The 22633-nt window shown below is 37.1% G+C and overlaps 1 protein-coding gene across 4 annotated transcripts in view; it reads left to right on the forward strand.

The window, feature by feature from the left end:
• Positions 1 to 22633, forward strand: part of FBXL4 (F-box and leucine rich repeat protein 4) — a 77020-nt gene that overhangs the window by 31907 nt on the left and 22480 nt on the right. For 2 of the 4 annotated variants that reach the window (XM_086316381.1, XM_086316382.1), the window contains exons 5-7: positions 7826 to 8070; positions 16239 to 16452; positions 16710 to 16911. In XM_086316381.1, coding sequence (XP_086172507.1) covers positions 7826 to 8070; positions 16239 to 16452; positions 16710 to 16733 — 483 coding nt within the window. In that variant the 3' untranslated portion in view covers positions 16734 to 16911. Of the gene's footprint in view, positions 1 to 7825; positions 8071 to 16238; positions 16453 to 16709; positions 16912 to 22633 lie in introns of those variants that run through there. The other 2 variants (XM_086316379.1, XM_086316380.1) reach the window with 1 other exon arrangement.

The following is a 22633-nucleotide window of genomic DNA, read 5'->3' on the forward strand; positions in this document are numbered from 1 at the left end:
AAGGAGAAAAGATGGGTGGCAGAAGATGCAACAGAGTAGGAAGGTTGCTGTTTGTAACACAGGTTGGGAGAGATTTCAGCATGTTTTTATGCTGTAGGGAAGGAGACTGTAGAGAGTTAAAGCTTCTAGTACATGCAGGGGGTTTAGTCAATACAACAAAGGCATGTGGAAGAAAGGACATTAAATAGCCATGATGGAAGCAGTGCAACGTATAGAGAATTAATGTCCCAAAACACCAAGTGATTTCACAGTGAGTAAAAGGAGAAACTGTTTTCTAAAGTTACCCAAATTATAGGTACTTCAAGTTATTTTAAGGGGGGAAAAACCCACATTGAAATAATAAGCCAAGTGATATCATCTTTCCATAGTTGAAAATAATTGTATTATGAGTAAAATGAATTTTGAGGGCAGGTCAACTTTTTTGAGAGTCCTTTCCTACATTGCATGGTGTCAAATGGTACTTTAGACTAGAATGTTTTTGTTGTTTAGTTGCTAAGTCGTGTCTGACTCTTTTGTGACCCCATGGACTGTAGCCCACCAGGCTCCTCTGTCCATGGGATATCCTAGACAAGAATTACTGAAGTGGGTTGCATTTCCTTCTCCAGGAGATCTTCCTGACCCAAGGATTGAACCCACGTCTCCTGCATTGGCAGATGGATTCTTTACCACTGAGTCACCTGAAAAGTCTCTTAGGCTAGGATACTCCCATATAAAAACATGGTTGACAGACACTAGCTATTGGATGAGTAATGATTAAAGGGTATTGTGGGCCTAAAGCCTGTTATTTTTCACTTAATTAAAATCCAAAAGTGCTTTTTCACATGCCAATGTCATGGTCTCAGTAATTTCACTGTTCTTTTTTTATTTTGATATTTGCTTAAAATATAACATTAGGGGGCTTCCATGGTATCTCAGATGGTGAAGAATCTACCTGCAATGTGGGAGTCCCAGGTTTAACCCCTGGGTTGGTAAGATCCCTTAGAGAAGGGAATGGCTACTCACTCCAGTATTGTTGCCTGGAGAATATTAAGGATCAGGAAATGTTTTCACACAGTATACATCTTTTAATATGACTTTTGTTTGGAATGATGCCAGCAATTGCTGGGAGTTATTTAAATTACAAATCATCTGGAAAAAAATCAATTATTTATCCTCTGGTACAGGGATACATTTAACTTTTAATGCTTCTTTGTACTAACTGCTTTAAAATTTTACTGAAATAACTTTTAATATTGCAGTTAAAACACAAATATTTAAGGTCCTACTTTTGCCAAGCCTGGATGGATCATAGGTTCCTTCAGACATTTAAGAAGTGATCACTTTCTGTATTATTTAAACTTTTTCATGGAATAAAGAAAAAGGAAAGTTTTTAACTTCTTAATGAAGCTGATACATAGTATAGCACATAAAAATAAACTTACAGACTAATTTTACTTCTGCATCAAAATATAGTGAATAGAATTACCTAAAAATAAAAAAATCATTCAGGATGTAGTCCTGGAATTAAGGGTATTTAGGTATTAGATAATATATATGATAATATACAATACTATAAAATGGTAACATAGTCAAAGGAGAAAAATTCTACGGTCATCTCAGTAGATGTGCAAAATTGGTTGACAAATTGCAGCTGGATAGAAATCCAAATTTTTACCAGTGTCAGTTTAAAAGTAAATATTAAGCTAGCTATGAACATTTCATGCAAAGATGAGCTCGATAAAGGACAGAAATGGTATGGACCTAACAGAAGCAGAAGATATTAAGAAGAGGTGGCAAGAATACACAGAAGAACTGTACAAAAAAGATCTTCACGACCCGGATAATCACAATGGTGTGATCACTGACCTAGAGCTAGACATCCTGGAATGTAAAGTCAAGTGGGCCTTAGAAAGCATCACTACGAACAAAGCTAGTGGAGGTGATGGAATTCCAGTTGAGCTATTCCAAATTCTGAAAGATGATGCTGTGAAAGTGCTGCACTCAATATGTCAGCAAATGTGGAAAACTCAGCAGTGGCCACAGGACTGGAAAAGGTCAGTTTTCATTCTAATCCCAAAGAAAGGCAATGCCAAAGAATGCTCAAACTACCGTACAATTGCACTCATCTCACACGCTAGTAAAGTAATGCTCAAAATTCTCCAAGCCAGGCTTCAGCAATATGTGAATCGTGAACTTCCTGATGTTCAAGCTGGTTTTAGAAAAGGCAGACGAACCAGAGATCAAATTGCCAACATCCGCTGGATCATGGAAAAAGCAAGAGAGTTCCAGTAAAACATCTATTTCTGCTTTCTTGACTATGCCAAAACCTTTGACTGTGTGGATCACAATAAACTGTGGAAAATTCTGAAAGAGATGGGAATACCAGACCACCTGAACTGCCTCTTGAGAAATTTGTATGCAGGTGAGGAAGCAACAGTTAGAACTGGACATGGAACAACAGACTGGTTCCAAATAGGAAAAGGAGTTCGTCAAGGCTGTATATTGTCACCCTGTTTATTTAACTTATATGCAGAGTACATCATGAGAAACGTTGGACTGGAAGAAACACAAGCTGGAATCAAGATTGCTGGGAGAAATATCAATAACCTCAGATATACAGATGACACCACCCTTATGGCAGAAAGTGAAGAGGAACTCAAAAGCCTCTTGATGAAAGTGAAAGTGGAGAATGAAAAAGTTGGCTTAAAGCTCAACATTCAGAAAACGAAGATCATGGCATCTGGTCCCACCACTTCATGGGAAATAGATGGGGAAACAGTGGAAACAGTGTCAGACTTTATTTTTCTGGGCACCAGAATCACTGCAGATGGTGACTGCAGTCATGAAATTAAAAGACGCTTATTCCTTGGAAGGAAAGTTATGACCAACCTAGATAGCACATTGAAAAGCAGAGACATTACTTTGCCAAAAAAGGTTCGTCTAGTCAAGGCTATGTTTTTCCCGTGGTCATGTATGGATGTGAGAGCTGGACTGTGAAGAAGGCTGAGCGCCGAAGAATTGATGCTTTTGAACTGTGGTGTTGGAGAAGACTCTTGAGAGTCCCTTGGACTGCAAGGAGATCCAACCAGTCCATTCTGAAGGAGATCAGCCCTGGGATTTCTTTGGAAGGAATGATGCTGAAGTTGAAACTCCAGTACTTTGGCCACCTCATGAGAAGAGTTGACTCATTGGAAAAAACCCTGATGCTGGGAGGGATTGGGGGCAGGAGAAGGGGACGACAGAGGATGAGATGGCTGGATGGCATCACTGATTCGATGGACGTGAGTCTGAGTGAACTCCGGGAGTTGGTGATGGACAGGGAGGCCTGGTGTGCTTCGATTCATGGGGTCGCAAAGAGTCAGACACGACTGAGCGACTGATCTGATCTGATCTGATGAATTGTCTACTACCAGGTATTAGTAACCAAGAGCTAACATCATATTTAATTATCAAACACTAGAAATGTTCAGTATGGTAGTCACTAGCACATGTACTATTGAGTACTTTATGTCTAATCTTAAGTAAAATAAGCTGAAAATATACACGTAAGATTTCAAAGACTTAATATGACAAAAAAAGATTTAGTTTCTCAGTAATAATTTTTAGGTTGAGCACATGTTGAGATGATCATTTTAAATATCTCATCAAATAAAATACATTAAAATTAGTATCACCTATTTTTTAATTTATTTTATTTTTTAATTTCATTGAGGAATAATTGACAAATATAATTATTTGTATTTAAAGTGTACAACATGGCTTGATATACATTGTGTATAGCAACCCACTCCAGTGTTCTTGCCTGGAGAATCCCAGGGATGGTGGAGCCTGGTGGGCTGCTGTCTATGGGGTCGCACAGAGTCTGACATGACCAAAGTGACTTATTAGCAGCAGCAGCAGTGATTACCAAGATCAAGATAACTGACACATATATCACCTCCTGTTTTTAACTCTTTTGTGTGAGTGTTTGTGGTGAGAATGCTTAAGATCTACTCTAAGCAACTTTCAAGTATACAGTACTATATTATTAACTAGAGTCTTTTGACTTCTAACAACTTGTAGTTACTAAAAAAATTTTAAATTACATATGTGCCTCACATTTTTGGCTCACATACAAATTAGAGTCAGGAACAAGACAACAATTTTACTTAACATTGTTCCGGATATACTATCCAGTGCTGGAAGATGGGAGAAATAAATAAGAGGCGTGATTTTTGAAAAGAAAGCTGTAAAATTATTGTCATTTGCAGACAATATGATTATGTATTAGAACACTCAGGAGAATAGACGAAAAACTATTCAGAACAATAAGTAAGTTGGCAGGTTACAAAATTAATAGATTAAAAAAATCAATAGATTTAAGAACTCTAGGATCAAAAAAGATAGTTAAATGATAAATTATGTCATGCTCTTGAGTAGGAAGACACAACAAAGAGATCAGTTTTCTTTAATAAAATCTATGTGTTCAATGAAGTTCCAGGTAAAATGCAAACATAATTTGTTTACTTTTTAATATAAAAGTTCACCTAAACACTATGAAAATACTCAGGAAAATTTTGGAAAAGAAGAGTGATGGAGGGAGCCCTAGTCCCACCAGAGAATAAAATATATTATGAAGCCATAGTACTGATATTTGTGGGTGAACAATGAAGGTAGATTCTCACATAAACTTTTTTAATATATTTATTTTAATTGGAGGCTAATTACAGTATTGTGGCGGTGTTTGCCATACACTTACATGAATCAGCCATGGGTGTACATGTGTCCCCTCGTCCCGAACCCCCCTCCCACCTCCCTCCCCACCCCATCCCTCTGGGTGTCCCAGTGCACCAGCTTTGAGTGCACTGTTTCATGCTTTGAACTTGGACTGGCGATCTGTTTCACATATGGTAATATACATGTTTCAATGCTATTCTAGCAAATCATCCCACGCTTGCCTTCTCCCATAGAGTCCAAAAGTCTGTTCTTTACACTATGTCTCTTTTGCTGTCTTGCATATAGGGTCATCGTTACCATCTTTCTAAATTCCATATGTATGCATTAATATACTGTGTTGGTGTTTTTCTTTCTGACTTACTTCACTCTGTATAATAGGCTCCAGTTTCATCCACCTCATTAGAACTGACTCAAATGTGTTCTTTCTTATAGCTGAATAATTTTCCATTATGTATATGTACCACAACTTGTTTATCCATTTGTCTGCTGATGGACATCTAGGTTGCTTCCACGTCCTGGCTATTGTGAACAGTGCTGCAGTGAACATTGGGGAATACGTGCCTCTTTCAATTCTGGTTTTCTCAGTATATATGCCCAGCAGTGGGATTGCTGGGTCATATGGCAGTTCTATTTCCAGTTTTTTAAGGAATCCGCACACTTTTCTCCATAATGACTGTACTAGTTTGCATTCCCACCAACAAAGTAAGAGGGTTCCCTTTTCTCCACACCCTCTCCAGCATTTATTGTTTGTAGACTTTTTGATGGCAGCCATTCTGACTGGCGTGAGATGGTACCTCATTGTGGTTTTGATTTGCATTTCTCTGATAATGAGTGATGTTGAGCATCTTTTCATGCCACATGTAAACTTTTAAAAAGACAGAACAGAACTTACTTATTTGACCCAGTGGGCTATTGCTATGGGAGAAATAAATGGAATAGAATAGACACCAACAAGAAAGAAGGAAACATTGGGAACTCCCTTGGCAAGAGTTACATTTCTGTAGTTAAAAGCAAAACAAACAAAACTCTAAGATGACAGTGCCCTACTATTTTTGTGCTGTTTTTTTGTTATTATTATTTTTTTTTAATGTTTTTCCTTTTCCTGCCTTTCAGGATGGCAACATTAAAAGTATTGATACTAGTCTGGATAGGTTATGAGTGAATGGGTACTTTTATACACTGTTTGTGTAAATTGATGCAAACATTCTGAAGGGCAATTTTGTGTTTATATCAAAACTTTTAAGTGCATGAAATTTACCCTATGATATATTTGCAAAATTTATCAAGATATGCATACATACACACAATGATATTGCAGTGTTATTTACAGTAGGGAACAAACCAGGAAATACATCAATGAGAAATTAGTTGAATTAGTGTGTCATATCTACAAAGTGGCATGGGGTGGATTTGTGTGTGCAAATGTAGAAATATCTGCAAGATACATCATTCAATGAGAAAAGCAAGGTGAAGAACAGTGTATAAAGTATCATTCTTTTGGTGCAAATCCAGGAATAGAATTTCATGCATATTTATCTGGAAAAGAGCAGAAAAACTGTTAGCAGTGTTTACCAAGGGGTTGAGGGATTACTAGATTTGAGGGTAGAGAGGGAAGAACTTATCATTTTATACCTGCCTGCAGTGTTTGGGTTTTCTAATATTTTACCTGAATTTTCTCTTGTTATTTGTTTAATATTTTGCGTGTCGACAGTTTGCATGTCATCTGGATGGTGAGAGTTTAGACTAATTTTTAATTTCCCTGTATTTCCCTGTTTTTATAACACAAACACCCACACCCCTTAATGTTATTTTCAAAAGTCAAGTTCACATGTTAAAAATAAATAACAAAACACCCCAAGCCTTCTTATACTTAATATGTGTATAATCAGTGTGCATTTTTATATGTACTTTTTAAGCTTATTTTAAATATATTGTTGTCACTCTTTTTTGTACTTTGGCCTCACACAGAGTTACTCTGACCTGAAAATAACACCGGGCTTACATAGTTAAATAAATTGATGAAGAACATTTAGGTTAAAGGGCATAATCACAAATCAAAAAGTATAGCTAGATAAGTGCACTGCATTAAGTGAAAAAGTCATCCTTCTCTCTCATCTAGAGGTTTCTTTTTTTACCATTCAGCAAATACTCGATTTTTTTTCTTTGTGTTTCTTGGTTCAGAATAGGCTACTTAGCTATGATTCTTTGAAAATTAGTTTAGAAGCCCCCAACTGTTCACCATTAAGAAAAAACAAATCTTGAACTACTAACAGTTCAAAGAAACTATTAGAATTAGAGATAAATATCTTTTTGTTTCCTCCTCCTTAATACTTTTTTTGGTATTTGTTAGCTACCCCATCATCATTGCCAGTGGCTTTAAGCAGGCTCCTGATTCCTCTTCCCTGGAATTCTGCAGTTGCCCCCTGGCTGGTTTCCCTTCCTGCCTCCAGGAGTGCTCCCTGCAATGCTAAAACACAAATCTGACTCTATCACTCTGCAGCTCAAATCCCTTAGAGACTCCTCACTGCTTTTTGTGTAAATCCAGTCTCCTCTGTGAGGCTCTCTGACCTAATCCACCACCAACTAGTCTTTCCTCTCCCCAGTTTTGCCTCAGTCTTTTAAAGTAGAGCCTTCGTGGTCTAAGTCTACTTTTACTGCGGTTAAGCTTGTATCTTGTGTCAGGCTCTAGTGGCAGTCTATGCTCCTAGCAAAGTTATTAAAACAGTCATTGTCCTTATCAACATCCCACTGAACTCTGAACACCCTGAGAGGGGGAGCTCTTCTATCACCAGTGATAGATGTGTAATCGATGTTCAGTAAAGGTTAAGTCTGTGAAAAATTGTATTATTCAATAGATTACCAATATATACTTTTTGCACTGTTAAAAAAAAAAAGAGTAACTAACATGAATTGAGTATACAGTGAACGCTCTTGAAATGTAATATATATAGCCTTATGTATGTATGGGTACTACTGATGTGGATAATTCTGTTGAATATTGATTTATTTAGTATGTGAAAATACTGTTATAAAATGTATGATACTGTTCTTTATTAGATCATATCATATGCTTCATAAAGTGATACTATTTTTTCAGTCTGAGTGAACTTGGTTTCTCTGTTTTATGTAGCTCATTCAACTGATTCTGAATCATCTTACGCTACCAGACCTGTGTAGATTAGCACAGACTTGCAAACTACTGAACCAACATTGCTGTGATCCTCTGCAGTACATCCACCTCAATCTGCAACCGTACTGGGCGAAACTGAATGACACCTCTCTAGAATTTCTGCAGGCTCGCTGCACTCTCGTGCAGTGGCTTAATTTATCTTGGACTGGCAATAGGGGATTCATCTCTGTTGCGGGATTTAGCAGGTTAGTGCCAAACCTCGTTGAGGTTATTTTACCAGCAGACTGTACTTACTATATAGTAGTTAACATAATAAAAGTTTGAAATTATGTACCATGTACTTTATAGAAATCAAGAGAAATACATTTGTGTATCTTGTTCAGAATGCTTCTGCTTACAAAAGTGGATGAGTTCATTTCGCCATCCTCTTACATCTCAGCTTCATAAGATGGAGGGGAAATTATGTCCTTTACCTCAAATTGTTCAAAATCCCAAGTAACTTTCAACAGAGCTCCTTTTTTTTTCTTTCTCATATTTTCAGCACAGATGATTAACACATTTTAAGAACTATTTCCAAATCAAAATCTACCTCTCTAATGTGATTTGTCAGAAATGGAAAACAATTTATTATAGAACATTTTTAATTAAATCTTAATTACATGTGCAATACATCACCCAAATTTAGAAGCTCATTTAAACTAATTATGTTGAAAATGCAATTGCATGTTAAATAGGCGACCACACTTGCAGACCTGCCCAGGTGTTTCTGCTCCTTTCTATTTAAGCGTTTAGTTTCCTTACTATTAAATGTCACCTGTTAAACATTTGAAAGCCTGCATGCGTGCATATTCATTTAGCAATGCCATAGTCATTTTTTCTTGTGATACAAACAGGTGTTTTTCTCTTAACCTTGATGATGGTTATTCTCATTGTAAGTTACAGTATAATCCATTTCATTAAGTTAAATAATGAAGAAATAGACACTTTGGGGAAATTACCTGTTATTTTTGATTAACGAATAATCGCCTATCGTGTTTTTAGAAGTTAGAATGAACTACAGCTTTCCCTACACACATCCCCAAGTGGATGCATTCCAGTGGCTTATGAATTAGAAATTTGTATTTTGAGCTTTGTTTCTCCTTGACTTAGAGTATAAAATTAAAGATGCAGTTCCAGAAATAAATATTTGATACCTTAGATTCAGATGAAATCATGTTTGAAATAGCACCAATGTGTTCAAAATGCTAATATTAATAGTTTGTGCATCAAATTAAAAAAACACAGGCAATAATGGCTTACAGCACATGTTGAAACCATGGACGCACTGGGTTTCTTTCTTTTCTGCCAGAAACAGAACTAGAGGAAGGGGTTCTTAGATAAAGTGTTCTGGGATTTGAGGGTCAGAATCTAAAGATTCTGTAATGTGCTGTGTATACAAAATTATTTTTTATTATGTAAATTTGCTTAAGAGGGGATATATATATATATATATATATATATATAAAATAGTAGGTATTATATATATGTAAGAAAATGAGTTGTTCTTTTTGGCAGTGTAGTTTTGGTGAATTTTGATAGAATCCACATTTTGAAAATTGCTGGATTTTTGACAGCTCTCCATTGGAACACAGCTTAGTCCTTTCTGTTTCCCTTTCTGCAAACACACCCTTCATTGGCAAATTGTCCTCACTGCTAATGGGACCAAGAAGAACTGAAGCTAATGATGACTGTGGGTATTCAGAGAGTGCACTATGGATCATAAACCAAGACTAACCGAGAGCAGATAGAACCATTGGTATCAGTAAGCATTATTTTACCTTATAAGGACTTTGGGGTATTTTAATTCCCCTCATAGCTCTTTCTTAAATGTTTCCCACTATTTGGGACTTCTTATGTGTGTGTTTTCACTGTTGGTGTGTAGTGTGTAAGGCATTATGGTGAGTATTGTGGACCATGTGAAGAGGTAGATGATATAGTTCCTACTACAAAAACAATACAGATATAAAGATAAACATTTAAACATATCATTCCTATATTTTTATAAATAAAATAGCAGGGAGGCAGCTAATGAGTAAAGACATTAAAGAAAACTTCGGTAATGAATGACCAAGTCCAACTTCCTAGGCAAAATGTGGCATATACCCATAGTATAATGAGTAAAATATAAAGATAATATTAAATCAGTTTTTAGAAATTCTCTTTTTGTAGCTTCTTCTGGTGCATTAGCAGAAACATAAGTTGTTAAAAGAAAACTTCACAATGCTATTTTAAGAATTTTAGACGTGCAGTGGATAAAGATCTTCTTTTATAAGTTTAAAGCTCCAATCTACTTTCTCACCAGCAATTTCTCTTCCATTTTCAATTTGCCCCTTTAGTTGCTGTGGATCTGTTTGAATAATCACAAAAGTACATACATAAATTTAAGTTTTCCGTATTTCACAGTATTTCAGCCTGTAAAACCATATATCTTGATAGCATTCCTTTGAGCATAGTCATTGTTCCCATTAAGAAAAGAAAAAGTTGAAATAACAGAGAGAGAGTCTTTTTGGGGATGGGAGATACTGGAGCTTTGCCTACTGATTACTGTTGGCCCCCTTGACTTGACTGCTGAATTGATAGTCATTATGGCTTGTAGGCAGCATTCCCAGAATAAACAATAAATATTCATGGCTTGATTATTAATGAATAATCTATGAGTAAGTGTGGTCTATTTATGCTCATTACTGTGAAGAAGGCTTATTTATAATACTTTAAAGGGAAAAAAAGTACATTTTTGAACTAGAAACCGATGATGATGAGTTGCCTTTTGAGCAAGTCTTTGGGAAAAGTTTGATATAGGTAATTTTTGTTGCCTAAAAACCTTATCCTCACAAACTGAAACTGTTTCACTGCATTTTAAAGAAGTTAGAAATTTATTTTATTCAAAATAGCAGAGGAAGTGGAATAATGAGAACTTAAAACTTTTAATCAGTTATTAAAATCCTATTCTATCTACAGATTTGTGACTTGTAACTTCAAGTCCTGCTCATGTATATCATTATTCATTAAAGTCACATCTATTGTAATTACACTTTCCTCTTGCAATACACTCCCTAAAGTCTTGGATATTCCTTTGCCACCCTGTTTGTTTGTGCTCTGAGGCTTAATTATACCATTTTGATGTTCAAAAAGCCTTAGACTCATTTTTTTATGCTATAGTTTTTCTTCAGATAGTTGCTCAAACTAATCACCTTGAGCGCCACCTCAGTTATGTAGAGATTTCTACCCCTAGCCCATCTACTTGTTCCCTTCAGAAAACATTGTTGGATGCTTTTTACGTTTAAGGATTTGATGTTTTGACACAAAACTACAGTTTTATGGAATAGAGAGCTTTTTGCGTATTCATATATTTGTTTATTCAGTTGCCTGCCAATGTTTTACACTGTTGTATCTTTTTGATGGTCAACTCCTAGAGATTAAAGACCATTTACGACAGTTTCTTTTCATGTCCTTCTACCATTGCTGGATGGTGCCGTACACAGTTAAGCAAGAAGTTTTGTTTTTAATAACTTTATTTTGGATCTGATATAGTAAATAATGCTCCAGCTATTTGGAATTAAAAATATCTTAAATATACTGTTTTATAAAACTCAGTGAATAGGAATGCCAGGGATTTCTGTGTGTTGATTTTATATCCTGCAACTTTACTGTAGTCATTGATTATTTCTAGTAATTTTCTGGTGGACTCTTTAGGGTTTTCTATGTAGAGGATCATGTCATCTGCAAATAGTGAGAGTTTTACTTCTTCTTTTCCAATTTGGATTCCTTTTATTTCTTTTTCTGCTCTGATTGCTGTGGCCAAAACTTCCAAAACTATGTTGAATAGTAATGGTGAAAGTGGGCACCCTTGTCTTGTTCCTGACTTTAGAGGAAATGCTTTCAATTTTTCACCATTGAGGATAATGTTTGCAGTGGGTTTGTCATATATAGCTTTTATTATGTTGAGGTATGTTCCTTCTATTCCTGCTTTCTGGAGAGTTTTTATCATAAATGGATGTTGAATTTTGTCAAAGGCTTTCTCTGCATCTATTGAGATAATCATATGGTTTTTATTTTTCAATTTGTTAATGTGGTGTATTACATTGATTGATTTGCGGATATTGAAGAATCCTTGCATTATCAGAGAAATGCAAATCAAAACCACTATGAGGTACCATTTCACACCAGTCAGAATGGCTGCGATCCAAAAGTCTACAAATAATAAATGCTGGAGAGGGTGTGGAGAAAAGGGAACCCTCTTACACTGTTGGTGGGAATGCAAACTAGTACAGCCACTATGGAGAACAGTGTGGAGATTCCTTAAAAAACTGGAAATAGAACTGCCTTATGATCCAGCAACCCCACTGCTGGGCATACACACTGAGGAAACCAGAAGGGAAAGAGACACGTGTACCCCAATGTTCATCGCAGCACTGTTTATAATAGCCAAGACATGGAAGCAACCTAGATGTCCATCAGCAGATGAATGGATAAGAAAGCTGTGGTACATATACACAATGGAGTATTACTCAGCCATTAAAAAGAATACATTTGAATCAGTTCTAATGAGGTGGATGAAACTGGAGCCTATTATACAGAGTGAAGTAAGCCAGAAGGAAAAACATAAATACAGTATACTAAGGCACATATATGGAATTTAGAAAGATGGTAACAATAACCCGGTGTACGAGACAGCAAAAGAGACACTGTTGTATAGAACAGTCTTATGGACTCTGTGGGAGAGGGAGAGGGTGGGAAGATTTGGGAGAATGGCAATGAAACATGTAAAATATCATGTAGGAAACGAGTTGCCAGTCCAGGTTCGATGCATGATGCTGGATGCTTGGGGCTGGTGCACTGGGACGGCCCAGAGGGATGGTATGGGGAGGGAGGAGGGAGGAGGGTTCGGGATGGGGAACACATGTATACCTGTGGCGGATTCATTTTGATATTTGGCAAAACTAATACAATTATGTAAAGTTTAAAAATAAAATAAAATTGGAAGAATAAAAAAAAATTAAAAAAAAAAAAAAAACAACTCAGTGAGGGCCAGCTACAAAACATGAGATTAGGATTCAGAGCCATGGATATTTATACCTAATTCTCCTCTTTACCTTGAAACTTCAGGCAGGTTGTAAGGTTTGGTGCCTTTTATTTTGTGATGAATAAACTCAGATTAAATCATTTATTCACGTAATGTTAATTATTTTAGGGTACAAATTACCATTTAGTAAATTACTTCTTATGTACCTGTATCACTCTGGACAAATTAATTCACCTTATAAGGATAGGCAATTTATTTCTCTCTCCAGAGACTCCTTTTCTCATAGCAGGAGACCTAGTTTGGGATTGTTTATCTGAACTTAGGTTTTCTCATAATATCCTCAATATCAAGAAATACTTGATGAGAATTCATAAGATGAAATGAACAGGCTTCAGGAAATAAACAAGCTATAGTTCTCTTTTCAGGTGACCAGTATTACAATTGAGATGAATAAATAGATGACTAAGATCTGTAATTATGTGTTAAAACTTTATGAGGAACATTAAGGAAGGAAATGAGTTGTGTTCAGCTAATTAATTGATTCTGCTATTTCTGCCTTCTTGTAGTGGAAATATGAAAAAGCCGGTGGTGTAGATCTCATAAGTTAAGGAAGAGTTGACTATGGGGATATTGACTAAATAACCTACTCAATAAAAATATAGGATATAGAAAAAGGGAGAGAGTCATAAAGGTGATATAAGCATGATCATTGTCATTATTGTGCTTCCAAATTCTATCATTCATTAAATCAATTTGGGAAGTTTTCTAGTCTATTAACAGCTTTCTGATGATTGGCTTGCTATCTTTAGAAGGGAAGAGTTCATTAACGAGAGAAAAGAGACAAGGGGTGTCAAAGCATTCCAAGTCTAATACTAAAAAGAACTGTAGAACAACGTGCTTTGCCAAATAATGAAGACCTTCAATAGATAAGATGCCTAAAGATTTTAAGAGTTAATATACTCATTTAACTTTTATAATCTGCAAATAATTTTAGAAGGATCAAATCCAAATAGGATACTCTAGATCTCTGGTGCCCTACATTCATTTCTAGATTGCTAGCTTCTAAATGATGATGAACTAGCCATACCTACAATATATATTCAAAGTAAGGTAAAAATGTTCATTTTGTTATATGTCCTAGTTTGACCCTCTTAAAGGAAAAATACTGAGTCCATAGAACCTAGTCTGCTCCAGAGTAGAGGAAATTTAAATTCCTCAAATGCATTTTCATAATTGGAAGAGTTATTAAGCAAATTCATCAAGTGTTTTTATGCATCTGACATCATGCTAAGTACTAAGTATACCACAGATAGACTCAATGTAAACAAATCAGTAAATAAGGAAATTATGGTTAACAGAAAAAGGAATTTTGGTTGAGAAACAGAGGAGCTGAGTTCATTCAGTTCAGCGTGTAGAAGATACGTTGTTAATTTAGTACCCATTGCTTCCCTTTGAAATAGATCCCCAGTCTGAATATTGAGCACCACAATCAGCGCCACCACCTCCATCCAGTGCACCATCCCCTCTTCCCTGAATATGGTTATGGTGTCCTGATGATCTCCCAGTTTTCACCCCTGTTCCCCTTCAGCTTATTCTCCACACAGAAACCAGAGTGATCCTGTTAAAACACAAGCAAGTGGTGCCACACCTCTGCTCAAAAACCCTCTGATGTCTGAGAATCCTGTCTCCCTCAAAATAAAAGCCTGAGTCTTTATAGGATACACACTGTATGACCTGCCCCTTACCACTCCGATCTGCTCCCATCTGCCTCTCACTTTGTGCCTGCTTGCAGTTCCCAACTCTAGGCGTTGTCTGAGGTGCCCTGCCTCTGAGCTGTCATCCTTGCTGCTGCCGGCTTGCCACTTCTCTGGGGAACTGCTTTGCTCCCCCTCTCGCTTCTCTTGACTCACCTCAGTGAGGCTTCCCTGTCTACTCTTCACACTTTCTGTTGTCCTTCTCTCCTTTTCTTTTCTTCTTGGCACTCTTCACTCTCTAATATACTATTAATTTTACTCATTTATTTGTTCATGGTCTGCCTCTCCTACTGAAATGTAAGTAAGCTCCATGAGAGCAGGGACTTTGCCCACTGCCAACTTCCCAGTGTCTAGAGTAACGCAGGGTCATAGTAGGAGCTCAGTTAATATTTGTTGAGTGAATCCCTGAAGGTGCTTGATGTAAACTGTCCTTTTAGCCAGTACAGTAGCAGAGAACAGTAGTGAAACACATGGGAGGAGATCAAGGTGAGGGGACAGCTTGAAGAGTGCACGAGAGTTTGAAGGAAGGGGAGGGCGTGTGAAATGGTGTGAGATGCCCCAATAAATCAAGTAATACAAGGGCTGGTAAAAAAGGCCCTTTGATTTAGCATTTAAAAGGAAAGGATGAATTTAGGGAAAGCAGAACATAGACTGCAATGGATTAAGAATAAGCAGATGTTCTTGGATGTTTGGGTGTAAATAAGCTGTGTGGGCTACTGACTTATATGCAATATTTAAAATAAATGTGTAGCGATTACATTTTTTATTGTTTGTGTGTTGGCTAAGATTTCATTGTTAATATTTGTGGGGTACTCTGGCCTTTACAGACTTCTTTCATGTTATTGTAGAATGTTCAAAACCACAAGCAGTGTGGTGAGTGCTGTTACATGTTTCTAGCCTGCCTTCTACTGCTGAGGGAGTGCTGTGTGTGTGCGGGTGGGAGTGTGCACAAATGCGCGCACATGTGCACACACCCTTTGTCACATCCGCCTCTGCGACCACATGAACAGAGGAATCCACCAAACTTTTCTGTCTATGGAGAATCCCTTGGACGGCAAGCCTGGTGGGCTGCCGTCTGTGGGGTCGCACAGTCGGACACGACTGACGCAACCCAGAAGTTTTCTGAGTTGAGAGGAGGCTAGTCTGATCTGTTTTGAGGTCATTTAGTTAGAGCGGTCACTTTGTGTGCCTTGTTCAAAATAAATTATCCAGTACTGTTTAGGGTACTGTTTAGGAAGAAATATCTTCCAGAAGTTGAGAGTTTTGTTATATTTTGTTTGTTGGCTCTACCAGCTCAGGTGTGAATTACAGGTAAGTAGAAGAAATACACCCTCTTGCTTTCTTAATTTCCCACTTAACAGTAGCTGACTTTTTATGTGATATGAATCCATTTTATCTTCTCAGGTTGATTTATTGTAGCCTAACCATGCCTGTTTCGGCAGGCAGTAAATGAGAATTTAAGTGAAACAAGTTTTTTTTATTTTCCCTGATAGAAATCTATTCTGAGGGTGTCTGCTTAGAGTTGATATAATTCCAAAGTGCTTGCAAAAAATATGTTTTAGTTTTATGAAATTCACACGGAGCATTGTGTTTACAGGTTTCTGAAGGTCTGTGGATCTGAATTAGTGCGCCTTGAATTATCCTGCAGCCACTTCCTTAATGAAACTTGCTTGGAGATTATTTCTGAGATGTGCCCAAATCTACAGGACTTAAATCTCTCCTCCTGTGATAAACTACCACCTCAAGCTTTCAGCCACATCGCCAAGTTGTGCGGCCTGAAACGACTCGTTCTCTATCGAACAAAAGTAGAGGTAAGATTTATACTTTTAGTAATATAATGACCAACGGAATGATCAGTTGCCTGTAATTGCTCATAATAATATGATTTATGATTTTTAAATAAATTAAGTTTATGACACCACCTGACTATCCTAAAACAATTAGAGCTGATTCAGTCATTTCATAATTAGTCTATAGTATTTTTTTTTGTTGTTTCTTTGTTTTTCAATTTAGGAAAATGTTACCCTCTGTGCTCTTAAAATTTTTGTAATGCTGTTCATGTTTCTAGGTAAAGAAGCAAGCAATAGGCTGAGGTGAGCTGAAATGCTGGCAGGGAATTAATTCGTGAAAGTGCTGGGAGGAAAGTGTGTAGGAGGACGTTTGCTTGGAGTGAGAGGAAGCAAAGTGGAATTCATCCAGGAGCGAACTTCACAGTTAAAATTCCTAATACATAGTTTGGGAGTCTCATTAAAGAAGAGTGGAGTCACGTAATATTTATTGATCTCCTTGCTTTTTTTCCACTTAGCTCTAGGACATCTTACCAGACCATTATATATATTACCACCTGACTCTTTTCATTAACTGTGTAGTTTATGTTTTACCATGATCAACTCAGTTAGTTGTTCCCCAAATGGTCAACATTTCAGTTTTCCCAGCTGTTTTTCTTTTACAGACCATCTAGCATTAGCATTATTTTGCACAGTTTTCTATATACTGGCTATTGTTGCTATAGGATAGAGTTCTGTAAGTAGTACTGCTGGTCAGAATGTAAACATCCACTTACTGCTGTACACCTGTTTCCTCTATTCCAGTCTTTTTGGCCTTCTTTCTGTCCCTTGAACATTCTGATCCAATCCCAGCTCATGGCTTTTTGTCCTATGCCTGTCTGGAATATTCTTCCAGCTTGTTATATGGCTGTCCTCTTCTCAACTCAGTGTCCTACTTAAATATTTTTTTTTTCAGAGATGGTTTCTTAGGCATTGATAAAAGGTAGCCTCCCCACCCTCTTCTGGTTGGCTCCTGTCATATTATATCACCTAGTGTATTTTCTAACAACTTTAGACCATCATGTTGGTTTTCTTATGATCATCTGTCTCCTTATACTAGGATATATGTTTCATGACAGTAGGATATATGTTCTTATGATCATCTGTCTCCTTAGACTAGGATATATGTTTCATTCAGTTGTCTATCTTTTTCATTGCCATGTTCCTGATATCTAGTATAGTATCTGGTAAAGATTGGCCATTCCGTAAATTTTTAAAGAAATGAATAAGATAGACAAATTACTTTTCCAAAATGATGTACCAGTTGCCTCTCCACTCTAGTGAACCCTTGCCTGCTTTGAATGTTGCCTTGGCCAAATATTTTGAGAATCATTTACATGAAATGTACTTAGAGGATGCCAAATACATAATAAACTCTCAATAAATATTATCTGCTAAAACAGTAGTAAGAGTAATAATCATTATTATGGCAATTCTGTATACGTTTTGCTGTGTGGTAGGGAAGGTCTTCTCTCTCTATTCTTTTTAAACTTAAAAGAAATCCTTGTGTATTATTATTCTTCCAGCTATATCTTTCAGCAAAGATTTTGTTGGGAGTGCCTTTATTATATTTCATTTTGCTCTTTAATAAGATTTCATATCTGTTCATATATGTCTTGTTTTACATTCAAGAGCATGTTATAGTTTTCTTCATTTAGATTTTATATCCTTCTGGTTAAATTTATCCCTTGTCTTTCATAGTCTCAGACACTATTTTCTTTCATTTTAATTGGTTATTTTTCATATAAAGAAAAATTGAGTTTTGTATATTTATCTTGTATCTGCTCCCCTACAGTTCAGTTCAGTTCAGTCGCTCAGTCGTGTCCGACTCTTTGCGACCCCATGAATCGCAACATGCCAGGCCTCCCTGTCCATCACCAACTCCCGGAGTTCACTCAGACTCAGTCCATCGAGTCCGTGATGCCATCCAGCCATCTCATCCTCTGTCGTCCCCTTCTCCTCCTGCCCCCAATCCCTCCCAGCATCAGAGTCTTTTCCAATGAGTCAACTCTTCTCATGAGGTGGCCAAAGTACTGGAGTTTCAGCTTTAACATCATTCCTTCCAAAGAAATCTGAATGCTTATAATTGTTCTAATAACTTATATCTTTTGAGTTTCCTAATGATGTAATTGTATAATCTGGAAATTAATATACCTTTTCTTTCTCTTCCAATGTTTAAAGTATTGCTACACTAAGTAGAACTTCATAAATAATGTAGGATAATAGAGTCACAATAGGTATACCAATCTTATTTCTAATATGGAGGGAATTTTTTCTTTTTTAAATATTTATATGACAAATATGTGGCAGGTACTGGTGTAGGCACTGAGACTTCATTAATGAACTAGACAACTCCTCATGTAACTTACTAGTTTTATCTATTGTTTGATGTTATTTGTGATAAATATCATTTGAGTAAGACTATTTTTATCAAAAATGTGTATTATATTAAATTTTTTTAAAGCCTCCATTACCACCCTGATCTTTTTTCTTCTTTTATTTGTTAATATAATGACTTATGCTGGACAATCCTTATATTCCTGGGATAATTCCTACATGTTTTAGCTTAATACATAGCTAGGCTATTTTCCTAATATTTTTGAGCCAAATTGCCTGGATTTGGATTCTACTTTGGATATCACTTACTAATTATATTACCTTGAGGAAATTTCTTGATGCCCTGTTTCCTTCTATATAAGTGGATATAATGATAATATACCTTTCAAATGGTTGTTGTGAGAATAAACATGATTTAATATACATGAAGAGTTTACAACAGTACCTGTTTCACAGTAAACATTCTTTAAGAGTTAAGACTTATTTATCAATACTTTTTACATCTACTTTCTTAAATGAAATTGAGCTGTGTTTTTCCTTTTCACGCCATTTTATCATGTTTGGAGCTTGGAGTGTAACATCTTGTCAAAAAGGATTTGTGACATTGACATCTTCTTTTTTGATATTTGTTATTCAGTTGCTAAGTTGTGTCTGACTCTGTGCAACCCCAGGGACTGCAACACGCCAGGCTTCCTTGTCTTTCACTATCGTCTGGAGTTTGCTCAAACTCACATCCTTTGAGTCGGTAATGCCATCCAATCGTCTCATCCTCTGTTGCCCCCTTCTCCTGCCCTCAATCTTTCTCATTCCAGTGAGTCAACTCTTCGCATCAGGTGGCCAGAGTATTGGAGCTTCACCTTCAGCATCAGTCCTTCATGAATATTCAGTGTTGATTTCCTTTAGGGTTTATTGATTTGATCTCCTTGCTGTACAAGGGACTCTCAAGAGTCTTCTCCAATACCACAGTTCGAAGCATCAATTCTTCGGCACCTTCTTTATAGTAACTCTCACATCCATACATGACTACTGAGAAAACCATAGCTTTGACTTTGTCGGCAAAGTGGTGTCTCTGCTTTTTAATACACTTTCTAGGTTTGTTACAGCTTTTCTTTAGGCAGTAAGCATCTTTCAGTTTCATGGCTGCAGTTACCATCTGCAGTGATTTTGGAGTCCAAGAAAATAAAATCTGCCACTGTTCCACTTTTTCCCCATCTATTAGCCATGAAGTAATGGGACTGGAATGCCATGATTTTAGTTTTATGAATTTTGAGTTTTAAGCCAGCTTTTTCACTCTCCTCTTTCACCTTTCAAGAGGCTCTATAGTTTCCCTTTGCTTTCTGCAATTAGAGTGGTGGAATAACTGTAATAAATGAGTATTATCTGTTAGATAGAATTTACCTATAAAACTATCTGGGTGTATAGGTTTTTTATTGGTAGATCAGAGTAGATATCTTTAGCTTGACATAGTTTTTAAACTAATCCACAGAAATGTGAATATAGTATTCCTGACTTGGGACAGAATTTTAGCTAGAGTTTAACTGGTGATTTGGTGGAAAGAAGACTTTGATGCTAGTTCTAGCCCTACCAGTAACAAGCTTAGTGATCTCTTGGTGATCTCTTTCACATAGTCTCTCAAGTTCCAGGATTCTTTATCTGTAAAATGAGAAGACTTTTGTCCCTGAATGCCAGTTTAAAGATAGTGTTAGTCCATGTTTTCATTAGTCCATGGTGAAGTGACTCACTATTTATGAGGGTGTAAAATTGTCAGCTAACTTTTCTTGAGTAGATTTTGCATTCTGAAATTATGACACACCTGTGTTTTACTGCTATATTTACTGTTTTATATTGCCTTGTGTGCTGTAAAGTTTGATACCCTCTGAGCAAGATAACACCTCATTTAAAAAATATTCTGATTAAATTTAACTTTATGAAGAAATGTAGCTTCAGTTCAGTTCAGTTGCTCAGTCATGTCCGACTCTTTGCGACCCCATGAATCGCAGCACGCCAGGCCTCCCTGTCCATCACCAACTCCCGGAGTTCACTCAGACTCAGTCCATCGAGTCAGTGATGCTATCCAGCCATCTCATCCTCTGTCGTCCCCTTCTCCTCCTGCCCCCAATCCCTCCCAGCATCAGAGTCTTTTCCAATGAGTCAACTCTTTGCATGTGTGGCCAAAGTACTGGAGTTTCAGCTTTAGCATCATTCCTTCCAAAGAAATACCAGGGCTGATCTCCTTCAGAATGGACTGGTTGGATCTCCTTGCAGTCCAAGGGACTCTCAAGAGTCTTCTCTAGCACCACAGTTCAAAAGCATCAATTCTTTGGCTCTCAGCTTTCTTCACAGTCCAACTCTCACATCCATACATGACCACTGGAAAAACCATAGCCTTGACTAGATGGACCTTTGTTGGCAAAGTAATGTCTCTGCTTTTGAATATGCTATCTAGGTTGGTCATAACTTTCCTTCCAAGGAGTAAGCGTCTTTTAATTTCATGGCTGCAGGCACCATCTGCAGTGATTTTGGAGCCCAAAAAATAAAGTCTGACACTGTTTCCACTGTTTCCCCATCTATTTCCCATGAAGTGATGGGACCAGATGCCATGATCTTCGTTTTCTGAATGTTGAGCTTTAAGCCAACTTTTTCACTCTCTACTTTCACTTTCATCAAGAGACTTTTTAGTTCCTCTTCACTTTCTGCCATAAGGGTGGTGTCATCTGCATATCTGAGGTTATTGATATTTCTCCCGGCAATCTTGATTCCAGCTTGTGCTTCTTCCAGCCCAGCGTTTCTCATGATGTACTCTGCATATAAGTTAAATAGGCAGGGTGACAATATACAGCCTTGACATACTCCTTTTCCTATTTGGAACCAGTCTGTTGTTCCATGTCCAGTTCTAACTGTTGCTTCCTGACCTGCATACAGATTTCTCAAGAGGCAGGTCAGGTGGTCTGGTATTCCCATCTCTTTCAGAATTTTGCACAGTTTATTGTGATCCACACAGTCAAAGGCTTTGGCATAGTCAATAAAGCAGAAATAGATGTTTTACTGGAACTCTCTTGCTTTTTCCATGATCCAGCGGATGTTGGCAATTTGATCTCTGGTTCGTCTGCCTTTTCTAAAACCAGCTTGAACATCTGGAATTTCACGGTTCACGTATTGCTGAAGCCTGGCTTGGAGAATTTTGAGCATTACTTTACTAGCGTGTGAGATGAGTGCAATTGTACGGTAGTTTGAGCATTCTTTGGCATTGCCTTTCTTTGGGATTGGAATGAAAACTGACCTTTTCCAGTCCTGTGGCCACTGCTGCGTTTTCCACATTTGCTGACATATTGAGTGCAGCACTTTCACAGCATCATCTTTCAGGATTTGAAATAGCTCAACTGGAATTCCATCATCTCCACTAACTTTGTTCGTAGTGATGCTTTCTAAGGCCCACTTGACTTCACATTCCAGGATGTCTGGCTCTAGGTCAGTGATCACACCATTGTGATTATCTGGGTCATGAAGATCTTTTTTGTATAGTTCTGTGTATTCTTGCCATCTCTTCTTAATATCTTCTGCTTCTGTTATGTCCATACCATTTCTGTCGTTTATCGAGACCATCTTTGCATGAAATGTTCCCTTGGTATCTCTAATTTTCTTGAAGAAATCTGTAGTCTTTCCCATTCTGTTGTTTTCCTCTATTTCTTTGCATTGATTGCTATGGAAGGCTTTCTTATCTCTTCTTGCTATTCTTTGGAACTCTGCATTCAGATGCTTATATCTTTCCTTTTCTCCTTTGCTTTTGCTTCTCTTCTTTTCACAGCTATTTGTAATTTGTAAGATTAAA

The sequence above is a fragment of the Bos grunniens genome, chromosome 9, assembly GCF_055505025.1.
Source record: "Bos grunniens cultivar Pamir isolate PY7600 chromosome 9, Bosgru_T2T1.0, whole genome shotgun sequence".
NCBI classification, from domain to species: domain Eukaryota; kingdom Metazoa; phylum Chordata; class Mammalia; order Artiodactyla; family Bovidae; genus Bos; species Bos grunniens.